This window comes from Manduca sexta, unplaced genomic scaffold (assembly GCF_014839805.1).
Source record: "Manduca sexta isolate Smith_Timp_Sample1 unplaced genomic scaffold, JHU_Msex_v1.0 HiC_scaffold_75, whole genome shotgun sequence".
Taxonomy (NCBI): domain Eukaryota; kingdom Metazoa; phylum Arthropoda; class Insecta; order Lepidoptera; family Sphingidae; genus Manduca; species Manduca sexta.
In genome coordinates, this window is record NW_023595572.1 from 1 (window position 1) to 16,293 (window position 16,293).

The 16,293-nt window shown below is 38.7% G+C and overlaps 2 protein-coding genes and 1 long non-coding RNA gene across 3 annotated transcripts; all 3 read left to right on the forward strand.

Annotated features, from left to right (window-relative positions):
• Positions 1-342: 342 nt before the first annotated feature.
• Positions 343-2,633, forward strand: LOC119193588 (DDB1- and CUL4-associated factor 8-like; the record flags this gene model as incomplete). The annotated part of the gene is made up of 3 exons (XM_037447234.1): positions 343-519; positions 1,563-1,701; positions 2,443-2,633. Coding segments are annotated over 3 exons (507 nt in total), but the record flags the coding sequence as incomplete, so codon positions are not given.
• Positions 2,634-3,164: 531 nt separating this feature from the next.
• Positions 3,165-4,942, forward strand: LOC119193587. The gene is made up of 2 exons (XR_005113989.1): positions 3,165-3,298; positions 3,726-4,942. It is a non-coding gene; the product is annotated as an uncharacterized LOC119193587 (long non-coding RNA).
• Positions 4,943-10,229: 5,287 nt separating this feature from the next.
• On the forward strand, positions 10,230-13,179 carry LOC115450009 (acidic leucine-rich nuclear phosphoprotein 32 family member B). The gene is made up of 3 exons (XM_030177913.2): positions 10,230-10,438; positions 11,904-12,096; positions 12,206-13,179. The coding sequence occupies exons 1-3, from the start codon at positions 10,337-10,339 to the stop codon at positions 12,256-12,258; spliced, it is 348 nt and encodes a 115-aa protein (XP_030033773.2). The 5' UTR covers positions 10,230-10,336; the 3' UTR covers positions 12,259-13,179.
• The last annotated feature ends 3,114 nt before the right edge of the window (positions 13,180-16,293 follow it).

Below are 16,293 nucleotides of genomic sequence, written 5' to 3' on the forward strand. Positions count from 1 at the left end.
TAAAAATATGAGGGTCTATTAATTATGATTTTGAAGGTGAGACAATTATCATTACAATGATTATGTAGATTGATAATTTTATTAATGATGATACTTTTGGGTTACGAGCGTAATTGTATTCATTGTCGGTGTTGTAAGATATTCATAATATGCTAATTATAATAAATTAAATCAACAATTATATTACAGCATTTATTACTATACGACTCTATACATTGTGCACCTGATGGCATGCAGACTCTACTCTGGACCCTTCCAGATAGTGTCAACTCTCCCATTATATTAGCCTATACAGGCCGATCTAGACCCCGACAGTGAGTGGGGCACTGTGGTTGGTTGCAGACTGTTCCAGCTGAAGGGCGCGGCGCGGCCATCCCGCTGTACAGCGTGCACGGGCACCCGCTGGACCTGCGCCAGCTGGTGGTGGCGGGGCGCGACAAGTTCGTGCGCGTGTACGACCGGCGCAAGGCCAGCAAGCCGCTCGCCCTCTACTGCCCCTCCGGCTTCACCGAGGACAATGTGAGTTGTACGGCTCAGACGGTCTACGTCGAAAAACGAAACGAGCTTCGGATTTAACTCTATTACCAAATTACTTCGGATCCGTCACTGTTCTGTAGCTTAAGATACTGGTAGGGTCGATACCCCGTATTTTTAGGAGAAAGCAGTGGAACTTTATCATCGCAGATGGTTTTAAAAAATATAACTATACGTGCTTACAAATTCCATGTCTGAAATATTGTAATGAACGGATCGAATCCGTAACACTTCGTAGTAACGAAACGTGCGATCCGTCATCCGAAACTACGGATTTCGTTTTTCGAAGTAGACTCTCAGAAACTTTAGAGCCTTAGTCCTTGTGATTTAAATGTCTTTAGTCGATAATAGGGTCGTAGCTAGGGTTGCTAACACTTCTTAGGGGAAATACAGCATTTTTCCGTACTATATATTTCTTCAACAGTATCTAGTGCACAGACCCAAAACGTAGTACAATACTATACATTAGAATACGGTTGGCAACCCTAGTCGTGGCGCCTGCTTTCAACAGACTATGTAATATTTCATGTAATCAACTGCTATGTTTCTGAGATCGTTGAATTCACAAAAGAAATTAGTTGAGATTGGTTTAGACGAGCAGTGTCGATATGTCCCAAATCCCATCCCTACTCTAAAATATTAACAAATGCCACTCAAGGATTTTCCGGGATAAAAGACTCGGTATATAAATTCTGGAATAACAAATAGCCTATGTTCTTGCCACGGTCTCGGAACTATCTCCGTATCATATTTCATCCAAATCTGTTCGATGATTTTTGAGTTTATCACATTCAGACAAATAAACAGACGATAGGGGGGATAGTTTGTTTTATAATATCCAAGGACTAAATGGGATTGTGCTACTCTTTTCTCTCAGCTGTTATTTAAACTTTTTATATCAAATTTTGTCTATCTTCAGACTTGTATAACACTGAGTTCAACTTGTAAAGATTGGTCAATTAGTATGTGTGATGCCACACTACGTCTCCACTGGTCCCCGTTTTCTATTATAGTACTATTAATTCCAGACCAACACAAAGAAGAAGATGCGTCTGTCCATGATGCACCTCACGTGCGCCATCTACAATCACGACGGCACCGAAATCCTCGGCTCTTACAACGATGAAGACATCTACCTGTTCAATACCAAAATGATGTTCACGTCAAGTGAGTATAAATATTTGCTATGCGCCGCTATCCTTGCTGATGACATCGGGCGTTTCCGGAAGTATTCGGCTGCGCGGGCAGGCTGGCAGAAGAAGATATGTCACGTGGCGACTATTCTATTATTCTCTCTGGTTGGACGTTGTCAAAAAAATGTATAAAATTGTATTCTGTAATTATTTTGCTAATATAATGTTTACTATTAGAGAATCTAGTTAATAGTAAAGAAGTTTAATACTAACTGGCAGTGGCAGCCTTAGGGAGGGAGGGAGAATTAGTCAATACGTGACCTCATGCTTACACAAGGTCTTAACCTTATATTTAAAGGTCACCACTCTGTTAACAGATGAAATTAGGAACCATTGTTTCGGTCTAGCTGATTGTCTTCGGTTAACTGATTCAGCGTCCGCACGGAACCTGGACCTCTCACCGACAATTTGCGTTGCACTACTACTTAGAACGTAGTATAGTATCAGGCTGAATGAGATGGACCTTTGCTGGTCTTAATGTTTTCTTTTTTAATGTAATATATAGTGTTACCTTTTTTTTCCCTGTTCTACCTGAACATTCTTATTGCTAGATATCTTTGGTCGGTCGACACTTGCTATATGGGCTTCATATCGCTTAACATCAGGTGCAGTGAAGCGACTTTGCTGAGCTTTCATAAAAAAAAATAGTTTAAATTGTGCCAGTAAATAAATCTTTCTTTCCTACCATCTCATATACACTTGACTGACTTTCCAGAGGCGACACCAACCAGGAGAAGGATGGCTACACGCACCGCTACACCGGACACCGGAACAGCGCCACGTTCAAGGGCGTGGCGTTCTTCGGCCCCAGGAGCGAGTACGTCGTCTCCGGCTCCGACTGCAGCCACATCTACATCTGGGAGAAGAATTCGGAGGCCATCGTGCAGTGGCTGCAGGAGATGTTAACAGGTGGTGAGATTGCATCGAGGATTTTTATTCTTCTTATGATTTTACGCAAGAATATCAATACAGGGGAGGGGTGTATCGCAATATTGCGCTCAAATTCCAAACATTGAGTAGAAAACCCATTGTCACCTTACCTGACTCGAAATTAGAAACTCCCGGTTCTCAGAGTGATGTCGTACCGCGCGTGTATATAATTACGCCATCGAAGAGGGGTTTCGGTTGGTTTAAATAACTGGCAGTCTAAAATATGACACGCTTTTTGATACGGGCACAGCAATGATCGCACTCTACTTGATGTCAAGTGGAGCAGGGTCCAGATAGTGTCGACTGGCGAGAGACGATTATCCCTCACAAGTCAACACAATTATGCCGGCCTGTTTGCAGCCGGATATACACACGGCAATCCCGTAACATTCACGCGGGTCGCTGTGTCGGGTTTTGCACCTTGTGTAAGATGGTCGCTACCCGGGCAGATACAATTATCTTACCACCAGCATCGTAGAATGACTCTCTAGAAGTGACTCCCCACTACGGTGTGGTTGCAGGTGAACTGCATCGAACCGCACCCGCGGTTCCCGATCCTGGCCACGAGCGGCCTCGACAAGGACGTGAAGATCTGGGCGCCGTACAACCACAAGGACCCCACCTACAACAAGCTGAGTAAGGTGAGGAAAAACATAGAAATACATATTTATCGTCACAGTAGTCACAGTATCACAAGTATTAATAAAGAGAAGAAAAAATATAAATAGGTATATAATTAAAAACACACACCGATACCATGTCCACACCGCGATAACTACAACCACGGTTTTACATAGACTCCATAATGCGATGTGGATTGGTAACATAGTTTGCACTGGATCTAATTTTATTATGTTCCGCGAGAAGCTTCGAAGTTGGTGGCAAATATATTATCAAAATCATAATACATTTATATTAGAACTTCCTCGCGTTATTATAATAAAACTATTTTCGGCTTTCATAGTCGTTTTTAAATATGTCTACGAGTATGGATTGTCGCAATAAAATGCGAAAATAGTTTATTTTTAATTCACTGAACTGTATACAGTACGTGACATTGTTTTGCAGGTGATCCGCGAGAACAGCGCGTCGCAGCTCCACAGCCCGTTGTTCAACGACTTCCTGCCGACGCTGTACTCGGCGTGGCGCGGCGAGAACCGCCTCTACGACGACGAAGATCTGCCACACACCGGCAATATCGAATTTGACGGCAACATTTGCACCACTTTCTAAATTATATCGGACTTCTAAGAAATAATGCCAGTAGTTAGTACAGAATTCGACGGAATTTACACCTTTCAAACACGCCGGAAAATGTACAAAAAACACACAGCGCATAAGTCGAGTAGGGTTTTCATGATTCTAAATCCAGATGTAATATGAAAATCAGGTATACTAGCATCTAACTAGTATTACAGGGTATTGATTTCGACGGAAACATTAGTGCCACATATGACATTACACACATATACGTATAACATCTAACAGTATGTATAACTGCATGGTCAATGTTATCCAATGTCTAAGATACTGACTGTTGGCTAGTGTCAAAGTTCTTGAGCCTAATTCTATGGAGTATGGAAAATGTTGGCATGTCTAGTTAGAATCGCGTATAAAACTGCAGTATGTATGGTGTAGTGTTCTCGTGGTGTGAGGATTTCAGCTTGTCAATTCATCAAATTAAATGATAATTGGAGCTCATAGGGTACAAATTAAATTGACCTATTTTACCCAACTGTAAGTATAATGATAGGTTTGGCAACAATATCAAAAACTAAGCCCAGATCTATTCTCTTCAGGCTGATTTAGTATTCATTACGTTTTGGGAATTCATTCAACTTGGACGCTAGATGAAATGTACCGACTAGCTGATTAGATGTAAATGGAAACCCAGGTTAAATACACAACTGGTACATACACAGACGCCTTTCTAACGTTGTATATACGTGTAACGGCTTTGTCTTGCTTCTTGAGTGAGACTTGAGAAGTAAAATGAAACATTGTATTTATAGACATGATCATTAGTAAGGCCTTCGGTGAAATAAAAGCGTGCCTACACTTGGAAGAAGTAGTGGTCATCATGCCATGAGGATTGATTATGATTATATATATTTATGGTGGCAAAAAGCAAGTTTACCATCTTAGGCCATTTTTGAAATATTAAAATACTCTATGATTTTAAGTTTTTATATCATACAATGATACAGTTATTAATATACATTTCTAGATGTTTTTATCTCTCTCAAGTGTACTATTAGCTGGAATACATATCCTAAAACACGATAGTTTACTTTCTTTGTTTTAACCAAATACTGTCTTTGTCAATTGCTTCTGATCAGCTATACTCAACCAGTGGCCTGCTGAATTTACAAGTGGCTAACCTGGATTCAATGAATTCATATTTTTTCTAAGATCCCTTGAAGTTATTAAATAATAAAATCATTCATTTAATCATGAATACTTTTATGAAAATAAATAATTAATTAATTAATTGATTACATATTTAACATAGTAGATCATTGAATTCATGTTGCCTATGGCACCATGAATAAGATGTCTTTGTGCTCCATAGAAAAAGATTGAGTATGGCTGTTGGGCAATTTTATCCACATAATAAAGTAATATTCAAATAGTATGTGTATTCTAGGTATAAATAATAGCTTGTATAAGCAAAAAAACTTGTCGTATTTTTGGACCACTGGTTCCCATAGGGCGGGGAGTATCGAGGATGATCAAAGAGGTAATAACGATGTCTTTATCCCAAACATATTGGAAGTAGTATCTCTATTATAAATCGGTGTATTGTACATGTTTGTAGTTAAAATAGGCTTATACAGGATGGTTTGATAGGAGGTATGATCTATAAGATAAAAGGCGTTTATGATTTAACACCTATTACACTCGTAATAGGTGGTATACTCTTGTATAAGCTTTAGACTTGAAGGTCAGTTCGTTTTTTACCCAACGCGCATTCTAGGAACACAACTGGAGTGTTTTTTGAAAATTGTCTCACTGACTCGCGTCGCGGTGCCAAACGCCAGAGCAGGACAACACCGGCATAGTGGCCGCATTGGTAGATAGTTCAATGTCTTGACGCGGCCGTCAATGTATAAAAAGCCAATATGTCATAGAAATTTTGAGGGATATATAGCAAATTGTACTTTCAAAACATCCTGTATAATTCAGTTTTGTAGGTAAATGTTTATCAGTCACAATATGTTAACAGTTTTCTTTGCACTCAATGATGTAGTTTAGTGAAATAAGAATACGTATTCTGAAGGTACTTTATTATTTTTATATACCTGTTCTATAATTTTCTCACACTGGTATTTCTTCAATAAACTTACGGTATTGATTTTCTATCGGGGTAGACAAAGGCACAAAAAATATACAAATGTGTTAATTAGACAAACAAAGTTTGTTGGCCAAAGAGAATTACCTCATCACCAGTTTTCCTCTTACGGAGCCCATTTAAGGAAAAATACACGAAGCTAAATTTAAACTTAACCACTTCCAGTTCTTATTTTTAAAACAATGATTATTGTAATACAATTATTACATGAAATAATACAAATTTTGGATAACAGCACTATACATGCACCGGATGCTATAATCAAATCCCAAACAGGAAAATGATAAATTATTATTTTTATATTGCACAATTTGTAAATTTTATTTATGGCAAAAATTAATAGTGATGGATATCTATAGCGAGATCGTGGGATTGGACTTTTATGATTTGTTTATCTTTAGGATCGGTCGCTTGGTTAACATGATTGTTATTAATAGTTCTGGTAAGAAACTATCTCGTTTTTACAATCGCCATTGTGTTTGTGGCCCAGGGTTGATAGGACACGCTTATGAGGAAATTGAGTCTTTGGGTTGCCAAAGACATAAATAGGTCATAGAAAGATAGGAAAAGAAAATATTAATTCACTTCATTCCGTGGTTTGACAATAAAATCCATTTCAAATATACAAAAATCATTTTCAATAAACTATCTTAATCGCTGTTTTCGATCTATCAGAAAAATGAGCCAATCAGGTTTCTTTTTTACATACTTAGAAATGAGTCATGATTGGTTTATTTGGAATGGGATTGAACTGAGGCTGGGATCATTTATTTAAAAACGCTGTTAGTCGTACTTAAAAGTTGAAACAAAATAATGTCTCAAGAAAATACTGCTAGCAAAAAGAATATTTATTTTACCTACAGTTTTAGGGACAATTTTAAACGCCTTTACATTAAAATGTAACATACCATACGGTGTATCATTGCTATTATTTTTGAGTAGGCGTGCCGCTTTATTCATAATTTATACAAGATATTTATTAAAACCAGATGTTTAATACCCAGATATTGAAATTATAAACCCTTTAGTGCACACATAGGTCTCAATACCTTAATACTATAATGAACAAGTCGGAAACAAAGCGCATTAGTATTAAATAATGTTCAAAGTTGGCTTAATATTTATGTTTATAATTATTTTACCTATGGACAGCCTCGATGGCGTAGTTGTATTACTGTACGACTGCAGTCCTGAAGTGTCTGGTTAGGTCCCAGGCGGGCAGTGATATTAGGTTTTTCTTAGTATCAGTCAGAAGTCGAATATGTACCCCTTATGGCGATAGGATCACCCCCCACATGGGCCGGACACAAGGCGGATAGTGGATTTTCGCTCTACCTACCCCTCGAGAGATAAGTCGTGTGTGTAATATTTATCCGACACGTAACATCGGTAATATCAAGCAGTTTTTGCTTATCGTAATATGGGTCACGTTATCTCAACACTTGAGTGTGCTATCAAGAACTTCGTATCGTCAGGTACAAAGATTGTATTAAAACCACATAGGTTTAGTGCTAGCGGGGTGTGAAACAAGTTCAAAGTTCGATGTCGTGCTATCGTTGGTGGGGTTCCTTTTATATTTGCACGGAATGTGGTTAGCATGATATGAGCAGCATTTGTTGTATTAAATCATGTGGGTCGGAAATAAAGTATAGTAGAAAAACAAGCCAAATAACAATTTTCACTAAACTAGACTTATGGGGCTACCATGTTTAGATGAATACTTTAGTTTAAAGGTTTATAAACTAATTCAAATATTTCTTGAAAAACTCGTGCAGTGTTTACAAGTACCCATGTTAAATAAAAAATGGACATATAACTTAGCTTCAAGTCGTATTCTTTATACACCGATATGTCTTTTCCTACTACAACAGGATCGCAGAGTCTGTGTATTTCTTCACAATCATCGTATTGGTGTATTTACTTCTATATGTCGAACTAATTGAAGTGTCCACAGTAACAACTATTATCTGTGGTACTAATACGTTATAAGTCGAAAATGAAAAACAATTATGAGCAATTCTTAAATATATTAATCTATACATATTTATTATCAAACTGAAGTGTGTAATGTTTGTTTTTGTATAATAAAGTACCTTCTGGATTTGATTGTAATTATAATGTAGGCCATACGTGAGATTTACAGTAATTACCCAATTATAAACTAGTGTGTTGTATTTATGTAAATTTAATTGTTTAAATATGCATACCTTGATATTAATAGTGCGTTACGAATTTTATTGTGTGCCGATATAATAATCGGTACGATAAATCGGTCAGCATGGACCGTAAATTTATTACGACAGAAATCGGTTACATTTTATTGGTGGTATGTCGGTATACAATGAAATTCGGAACATATAAAATTGTATAATTTTATATGTAACCATTCTTAACAATCACATAGTTTTGTTTAAGTCATTTTTGGTATAAGAAATTTTGAAAAGTGTAAAAAAATATTTATATGTTACGCCTGTGATATGCCGGTTTCGATGTTTGTATTTGTGTTTCTTTTCATTTATGTTAGTGGCTTTAAATTAAAAATGTGTTAATAATGCGCATTTAGTTATAATTAGATATATTTACGGAGAATTATTATTAAGCCTGATATACTCCGGCGAATTTTTTGTTCATATATATGCTTGACTCTATTTCTCTTAACTTTAAGATAGTCACGTATATCCACATAATAGTCGATCAGATACTAATATCCAGTCGCTGTTTAATGTTCGTATTGATAATTCAGCTTGATTCATTGTAATGTTACTGTTTCAGAATTAGATAACTTGGGTCATAGTGTTGTAATACGGTAGGCATTATATTGATGTTTATATGGTCATCAAATATATCTTAATGTTGTAATAATAGTTGTTTAAGATCATTTTGCCCGGTTTATTTATTTTTAATCAGTTTAGATATTTCTGTTTGTTAATTATGAGCCAGGTTGAGCGCCTGATTTACGCAACGTGCAAATAAATTGTATTCGTCTAATGAAACGTGACTAAGCCAAACAAAACTCATGTCAACTCTGATCTTAGTTAAATTCTGTTCAAAAAATCAAATATTATTTAGCTACCTTATATTTTTTGGTGTTCACAATTTATTTGAATTTTTGGCAAACAGGCTCTTAATTATTCGAATTTAGCTCAATAGTCCGAATTTTTAAGTTTTTTATAATAAATATAAAATTATTATTGTAACGTTTTCCAATTCCCATTTCTTCTGTAAAGATTAATGTATAAAGGTATTTGACTATTCGAAATGATTATTAATATGTATTTATATCATATATCGCCTTGATTAGATAAATTCTTGTTTATTTTCGTTGCCTAATTAAAACTTTGAAACGTGTGTGTTTCGTAAATTTGCATCACAGAAGTGACGCCAATTTTCATAGTGTATTTTAGCACATTGATTTTTAGTTGTCAAATACCTTAAAACTTATTTATTGTCACTGATTTTGTTTATATGATATATATGTTTAGCTGAAACCCGACGCATAGGGTCAACGTATTGTTAAAGTGACAGGATTTCTGCTCATTTAAAAATATTTTTTTTTTTAAAGTTCACATGGAACTAGTTCCTTTAAACTTAATTTGTGATTTGCTTTTATTTAGTTTCATCTATCATTGTAATGGACTCCAAAATGTATGGAGTAACAATGTAAGATTAGTCTCATACTGTAAATAAAGGATTATCTAATTGAATATTTGGAGTTTTTATTTTAAAATTGTCTAGGACGTGTTTTACATGATATGAATAAAAAAATATAAAACATATTTTTTGGCTCCAATATTTCAAAATTAAAAATACAAGTCGTATTATTTGGTAAAACTATTACATTGTTAAAATATTGCCAGCGTACCACCCTTAATATTTTCATTATACTCTTGTTTTACAACAGTAAAGTTTTAAATCTCCCGGCTTTTGATTTTGCGTCTACTAGCGCCACGCTGTATTCATATTTTGAACTAATAGTTGACGCGCTCACATTTTCCACGATTTTAATGTATTTTATTCATAATAACTTACAATATGTACATCATATACGTTGAAATAGGATTCAACATCATCTTAGAAAGTTATTTAGCAATCAAACGATGTAATTACAAAAATAAAATTGATCATTTTTGTCCACATGCTTGTCATTACTCGTCAGTGGCCGCCGCTCTAGACCAATCAGAAGTGGCGTATGCAGAAGCCCGCGCCATCTTCGTTTTCAAACTGATCTCGCGGCACGCTCGCTCATTCTGTCAGTCAGTCGCGCGTCGGATCCGGGCAGCCGTACAACTTGCAACTTAAGTAGTTAAACGCCAAAATCAGAATAATCATGAGCACCAATGAAAACAGTGAAGTGGCCGTCGACAAGGTCGGTGATGAGAGCAAGGGTGACGCCAAAAGTGACCTAAAAGGAGCGAAAAGGGCAGCCGAGGTGAGTGCACATGTCAAACAAATGTATTCATTTAATCGCTCGCCATTTTATTGAACGCTATAATAAAGGCCATATTACGTTAATTTATCTTTGTTGTATCATAACGTTAGACCGCATGGAGCAAGAGTTAGGCAAGTGTCGTGGGCACAGGAATCGAACCGACTTCAACCGGCGTATTTTTGGACCTCATATCCGCGCGAGTTACGCATTTTAGCGTGTGTGAGGTAATCGATGAGCCAATAACACCATGCCCTATGATGTTGCAAGCATGTGAATATCTTGTCTGGCATGCTATTATAGCGGGCTTAGCTTTGTTTACCCGTTTTCGATACAGAGGCATGACCTTGGTAGAAAAAACATGGCGCGGGAACGTACACTGTCCTCATTGATGTGGTTATTACTAGAAATCATCGTGTATTTGTAGTAGCGTGGAGGTTTTGTATTATTGATTTTATTGCGTATTGTAGCTATTTTAGACTTTCTCAGGGCTTACGTGCATTGTAGCGTGACGCTAGAGAGATAGGTAACATGGCCGGCGCGAATGTCAATGTATTAACTCGCGCCGATTGTCATACGTTTATGTTCGCTCCACGTTATCTGGCTCTTTTGAAAACATCCTTGGCTGTCGCCTAGGATGAAATTCAAGTGTGCCGTGAGTCAGACGTGCCTGTATCATTTGCACAATTGTTATTTTATATCGCAGCTTACACTCAAAACTAGTCATTGACCCGGCATTATTTGAATGTAGGTGTACCGTATTTTGTTATACGTTCGTTTCCTTTGTTCAACTGGCACTTGTTCGCAGTGCACGTATTGCCATTTTGTTGACTAAACTAATCGAGGCGGGAATCTTAAAACATTGCTAATTCACTAAATATGGGAATGTTTTAGGATTTTTTGATTGTGCATCTCTTTCCCTCGTAAGTGATTGGCGTGCTTAAAAACGCATGGCGTACTAGCGCCGCTGCCTAATCGAGGGGTTATATTTGAAAAGGTTAGGTGCGCATTTTCCCAACACGAGACGTGTATGTCCATAGTTTGTGTTTGGAGATTGCTTTATTAATATGTTTTATTATATTTTTATTAATTTGTTTGGCTAATCGGCCACATAGGCTGCGAAACGGTTGGGTGGGCTATGCGCGGCGGACGCGTTCCGGTCACTCGGCCATGGCAAAAAGGGCCGTATGACCCCGGCTTCGTGGCTCGGCGCCGTTTCCCTCACACTACTAATGACCCCACGCTCCTTTATTGTCACCAATCTTTGTCACCTGCCTTTTTATTACTTCGTGGTTGTTTTACGCGAAATTATAGCTTCTAATCTAGTGCATTTGAAATTGAAACAAATTGGCCGATGGCCAGTTATAACTTTCTTGATCTTGAAACAGATTGAGACACGCCGCATTATGTTATCTTGTAATGTGTAAACAATAATAATGTTAAAATGGCAATGTTTGACTTTTGGTAGGAAAAAACAACAGAAGCGAAAAAGGCGCGAAAGGAAGAAAATGGCGGCGGCGGGGAGGACGAGCCGCATAGTCCGGAGCTGGATCTGTTTGTAGGAGAGGACGATGTGGACGACGATGACGACGAAGACGTCGAGGGCGAGGAGGAGGACGAGGAGCTAGGAGAGGAAGAGGAAGAGGATCTCGAGGGGGACGGTGTGTACACTGCACCATTGTTTACTATATTAAGTTGATTATTTAATTGAAGAATCACAATGGTGTTAATATTGGAGATTATTCTAACAACATAATTGTTTTGTTTCAGATGACGACGTTGAGGAGGACATACTGGACGAGGAGGAAGAAGACGATGCGTAATACGCCTCGTGCCTCAGCATGGACAATGTCACAGTGATGTGTTAGTGCTAGTGACGGCCCGGACTGACGCGGCCCCGCCTCGCCTCAACTGCGACAGCAGACAGACCCGCAGGCACACACGAGATAGGAACAAACAGTTGGGAACGCGGGGCCGGCAACGCTCCCACCTAAAACGGGTGCAGTTATAATTTAAATGACAAATGTAATTAATTAAGTGAAATTCAATGCAGATTTTCAATTTTTTACAATATTTAAGTTCGGTACCGAAGCTGTATCATTTATTCTCGGCTCGATGCAACGGGTGTGTAATTAAGACTTAGTAGAATGCTGTTGAATTTTGTCATGAAATGTACAAATGTGTTTTTCGAAAGTAAACTTATTTTAAGTGAAAACCGCTCTGTATTCTAGGTTGATACCTGTAAGCCCGTCGTATGGCGAAATTGTGATATTTTTCTACAGTAGACACCTAACATTTTAACAATGCTTTATTATTGGTACACGTGCGCGCCATTTTGAGACGCCGCGAAAAAGCGACCCTTCATAAACCCCTATGTTGAACACTCCCGATAACCGTTTGTCATGCCTAATTACACATTTCAACGGCTATTGGAAGACTTCTATTTGGTTTAATACCAGATGTAAAAAAAAAAGTAAAATCAGTGTCCAAATTTTGGCGCGGAAAAACTTTGAACATGCAAACAAACATTGGAGTATCATTTGAATTTCGACTAATCTTTGTTGCTATACGTAACAAATCCGGCTAAAAATAGTGAACAGAACTAAAACCGTTCTGTTAATATTATCATTGACCTGCACGTAACCCATATATCTATATTGTGAATTCTTAAATGAAAGCAGGTCTGAGAAAACGTAACGCTGCGACAAATGCAGATATTTTCGTGAATGCGACCGTTATTAAAATAAACTGAAAAATAAAGATATACTAATTGAAAACACTGGCCAATGTTCTAAAAATCTTTTTCACAAATTTGCGATTCCATAATAAACATGGTCCACCTACTCTAAGCTTAGGGGAAATTATTAAAAAGGTAAATGCGCGCAGATCATCTACAATATGTAGTCTTATTTTAAAATATTTCCCCAGCAGAAAAATACTAATTTGGTCAGAAATAAATTTAACTTAAAATAAACACTGAGCACTTGTTTTCGTTATTACTCCCACGTAGAAACATAATTGTCTGATTTAATAATATTGTAAACATGATCCCAACTTGTCAGCGCTGACGTCACGGGCGCAGTCTTAAGTTGGCGTGCACGGGTAGTGAATAGAAATAGGCCAATGAAGGCGCACTAATAGAAAATAAGCGATGTAAGTCACAAAGCTCAATTCTTCATTTTCTAGTTGATGAGAGTTTGTGTGTACATATTTAGCGTAAGTGAAGCCTGTGATTTTTATATGTAACAGACAGTGTGACCATTTGTGGCAGATTTCTGCCATTTGGGCAGATTTGGCACCAAAATTTTAACTCTGGCAGACTAAGCTAAAGTTTCAAAAAAGTGGCAGATTTTGACAGATTTCAAGCTAATCTTTATTATTTTTGAATCTCTATCTTTATTATATATAAATTGAATCCTTATAATTTTCTGTTGCTTATTATTTACATTATTTTTTATTATGCATATATTTGGTAGGAAATTATTTACTGAGCTAGCAACTTTTGTCACGGGCATAGTACGGGTTTCCTGTGCTATTATTTTAGCGTCCAATGCCTCATGTGAAAGAATATTCTCCCAATTAAATTTAAATAAAACAAAAATAAGGAACAAGTTCCTAAATAAACATGTATCTGCCCTATTAACAATAAAAGAAGGTATAAAGGAACATGGAGACTGCATCTCCTTTAAACCAACAAAAGAAATGATTAAAAGATGTCAATTAAATCAATGTATAATTATAAAGAACAAATCGAAGAGTTTGAAGCAAATGTTGACACATAAAATATGTAGTGAATGGAGTAATTTAAAAAGTCAAATGTTTCAGGTTCAATAAAGGAATTCCTTTGAATACATAGTATTTAATTTATTTATACCCGTCTTCATGGATGCTATAATATGATGGCATATTTTAGATATATTCTGGAGTTGGGTTAGGCAGATTTTGGCAGATTTTTTGCCAGGGTCAGGCAGATTCGCGATTTTTGAGGTGGTCACCCTGGTAACAGATTCGACACGTTCAGTTTTGTATTGAGTGTCCACCGGTAAGGTCGTGTTCAAGTCGTACTTTCGTTGTCTCGACCGACTCGAAAATGCCTCAGCTCGTACGATTCAATATGGTAATCTAGGTTTTAATTATTGTATAGCGGTTCCGTAGCGGACTAGATCGACGCGTTTTCGAGCCGGGACGAGCGCACACGCTGCTGTCAGGCCGGGACGAGACGCGCCCGCCACGACATTTTGCTGAAAAACACCACAATTTTGCCATCACGCGCCCCGCGCTCCGCGACCGATAAAGAGAGCGCGACGGCGACGCGCCGCGATAGCGGACGTGAAATATACAAAACCGGCCTGTAATTTTTGTCCATACTGTTACGGCGACTAGCGTAGAACCCGCAGCTCGGTATTCCAGTGTTCCACGATGTGGAACGAGATTCTTAGGTTAAAGTGATTTAGTATGTAGGATGTACGCCATTTTTACGAAAGGACGCCACGGGAGCCGGCGCTGGGGCGGGGCGGGGTGCGGGGCAGCGCGCCCCACCCTCGGGCCGCATGGCCTCGTTCGATTTGTGTCCACGCCCCGCGCGCCGCCGGCCGCCGCCCCTCCGCCGCCGAGGCGTCCGCCTGCCACCACGACGAGCCAACGCGCTCCGTCGTGTGGAAAATTACCCGTTGCGCGTCGTCCATCGCCGGCGAGCGGTGCGGTTCGCCCGCGCCCGGCGATGTATGCAGCGCCGTGGCGCAGTGTTTTGATACTTGTTGTTGAGTCCGTTTTCCGTTTCGTGTGCGCGAGTGCGCCAGCCGGCGGTGCGCGGCTCGCGGCAGGTTCCGCGCCGGTCCCGCGGCTGCGGCACTCGGCAAGCATTTAGACACCACCAGTCCCGTTGGCGGTCCGATACCAAAGGGAACGACGACGTTTCGTCGAAAATTGACGTTGAAATCTATATTATCATATGAGTAAAATCTTATCGTCCCGCCTTTCGTTTGTGGTGAGAAAGAGCTGTCGCATATTTGTGTACCATGCACGACTTATGTGAATACTTTAGTACGATTTTATTTATTTGTGATGTTGAACACTATTGATTTTCTACAATGGACGAAATGTAAATACAACCGATTTTAAGTAAAAAGTTATTTTGTTTTCGAGTTTATTTATTTACCCGATGCGAAATCATATCGGATATGATACGAGTGGCGATAATAAAGGCGGCGCAGTATAAATAAATATGCCGCAACACTTGGAAGGCGCAATTGATAGGCCCGCGTGCACACTAGAGCGTGCGGCCGCTAACGGTTTGTGCACACTGCACCGTGCACACAAGCCGCTGGGTCACAAAACCATCCCTTCACGAACAATACATTTTGGGGAGATGTCACGAGGGGAGGGGTCTTCACCCTATTTCCGCTTAACGCCAACTTAATTATTAGCAACGAATGCATTTTCGATAGAATTCACAAAGAATGTCTGATATTTTTTAGGGTGACCGCATTATAGGTGTTTATCGTGTTGCGATAATAATATGCCTACCGGGATAATAGATCGTGAACAGGCGCACGAATTGGCAGCTAACTTATAACTACTATGGTTTGCTGACCCGGCATGTCGTTAGGTTCAGATGACACGGATCGCGTGTAGACTAAGGCCTGGGGCACACTGACGGGAGAGCACCTGGGGTTTATCTGCTACATGTTAACACACATGGACACTAAGCGATGTCTATAAGCACGCGGAACGATGAAACATAGTATGTAATCATTGAAAATATACCTCCAGAATCTTCTGTGAAATCAACAATTTAATTTAGTATTTGGCGTCTTGAAGTCTATTATAACATTGCAAGGCTTGCCGAGGCATTTCTA

What these genes read in the sequence shown, in the direction of transcription:
- LOC115450009 (XM_030177913.2), top strand. Translation starts at nt 10,337, where the DNA reads ATGAGCACCAATGAAAACAGTGAAGTGGCCGTCGACAAGGTCGGTGAT. An exon ending in GAGCGAAAAGGGCAGCCGAG is followed by an intron (nt 10,439 to 11,903) that starts GTGAGTGCACAT and finishes GACTTTTGGTAG; the next exon opens with GAAAAAACAACAGAAGCGAA. An exon ending in AGAGGATCTCGAGGGGGACG is followed by an intron (nt 12,097 to 12,205) that starts GTGTGTACACTG and finishes GTTTTGTTTCAG; the next exon opens with ATGACGACGTTGAGGAGGAC.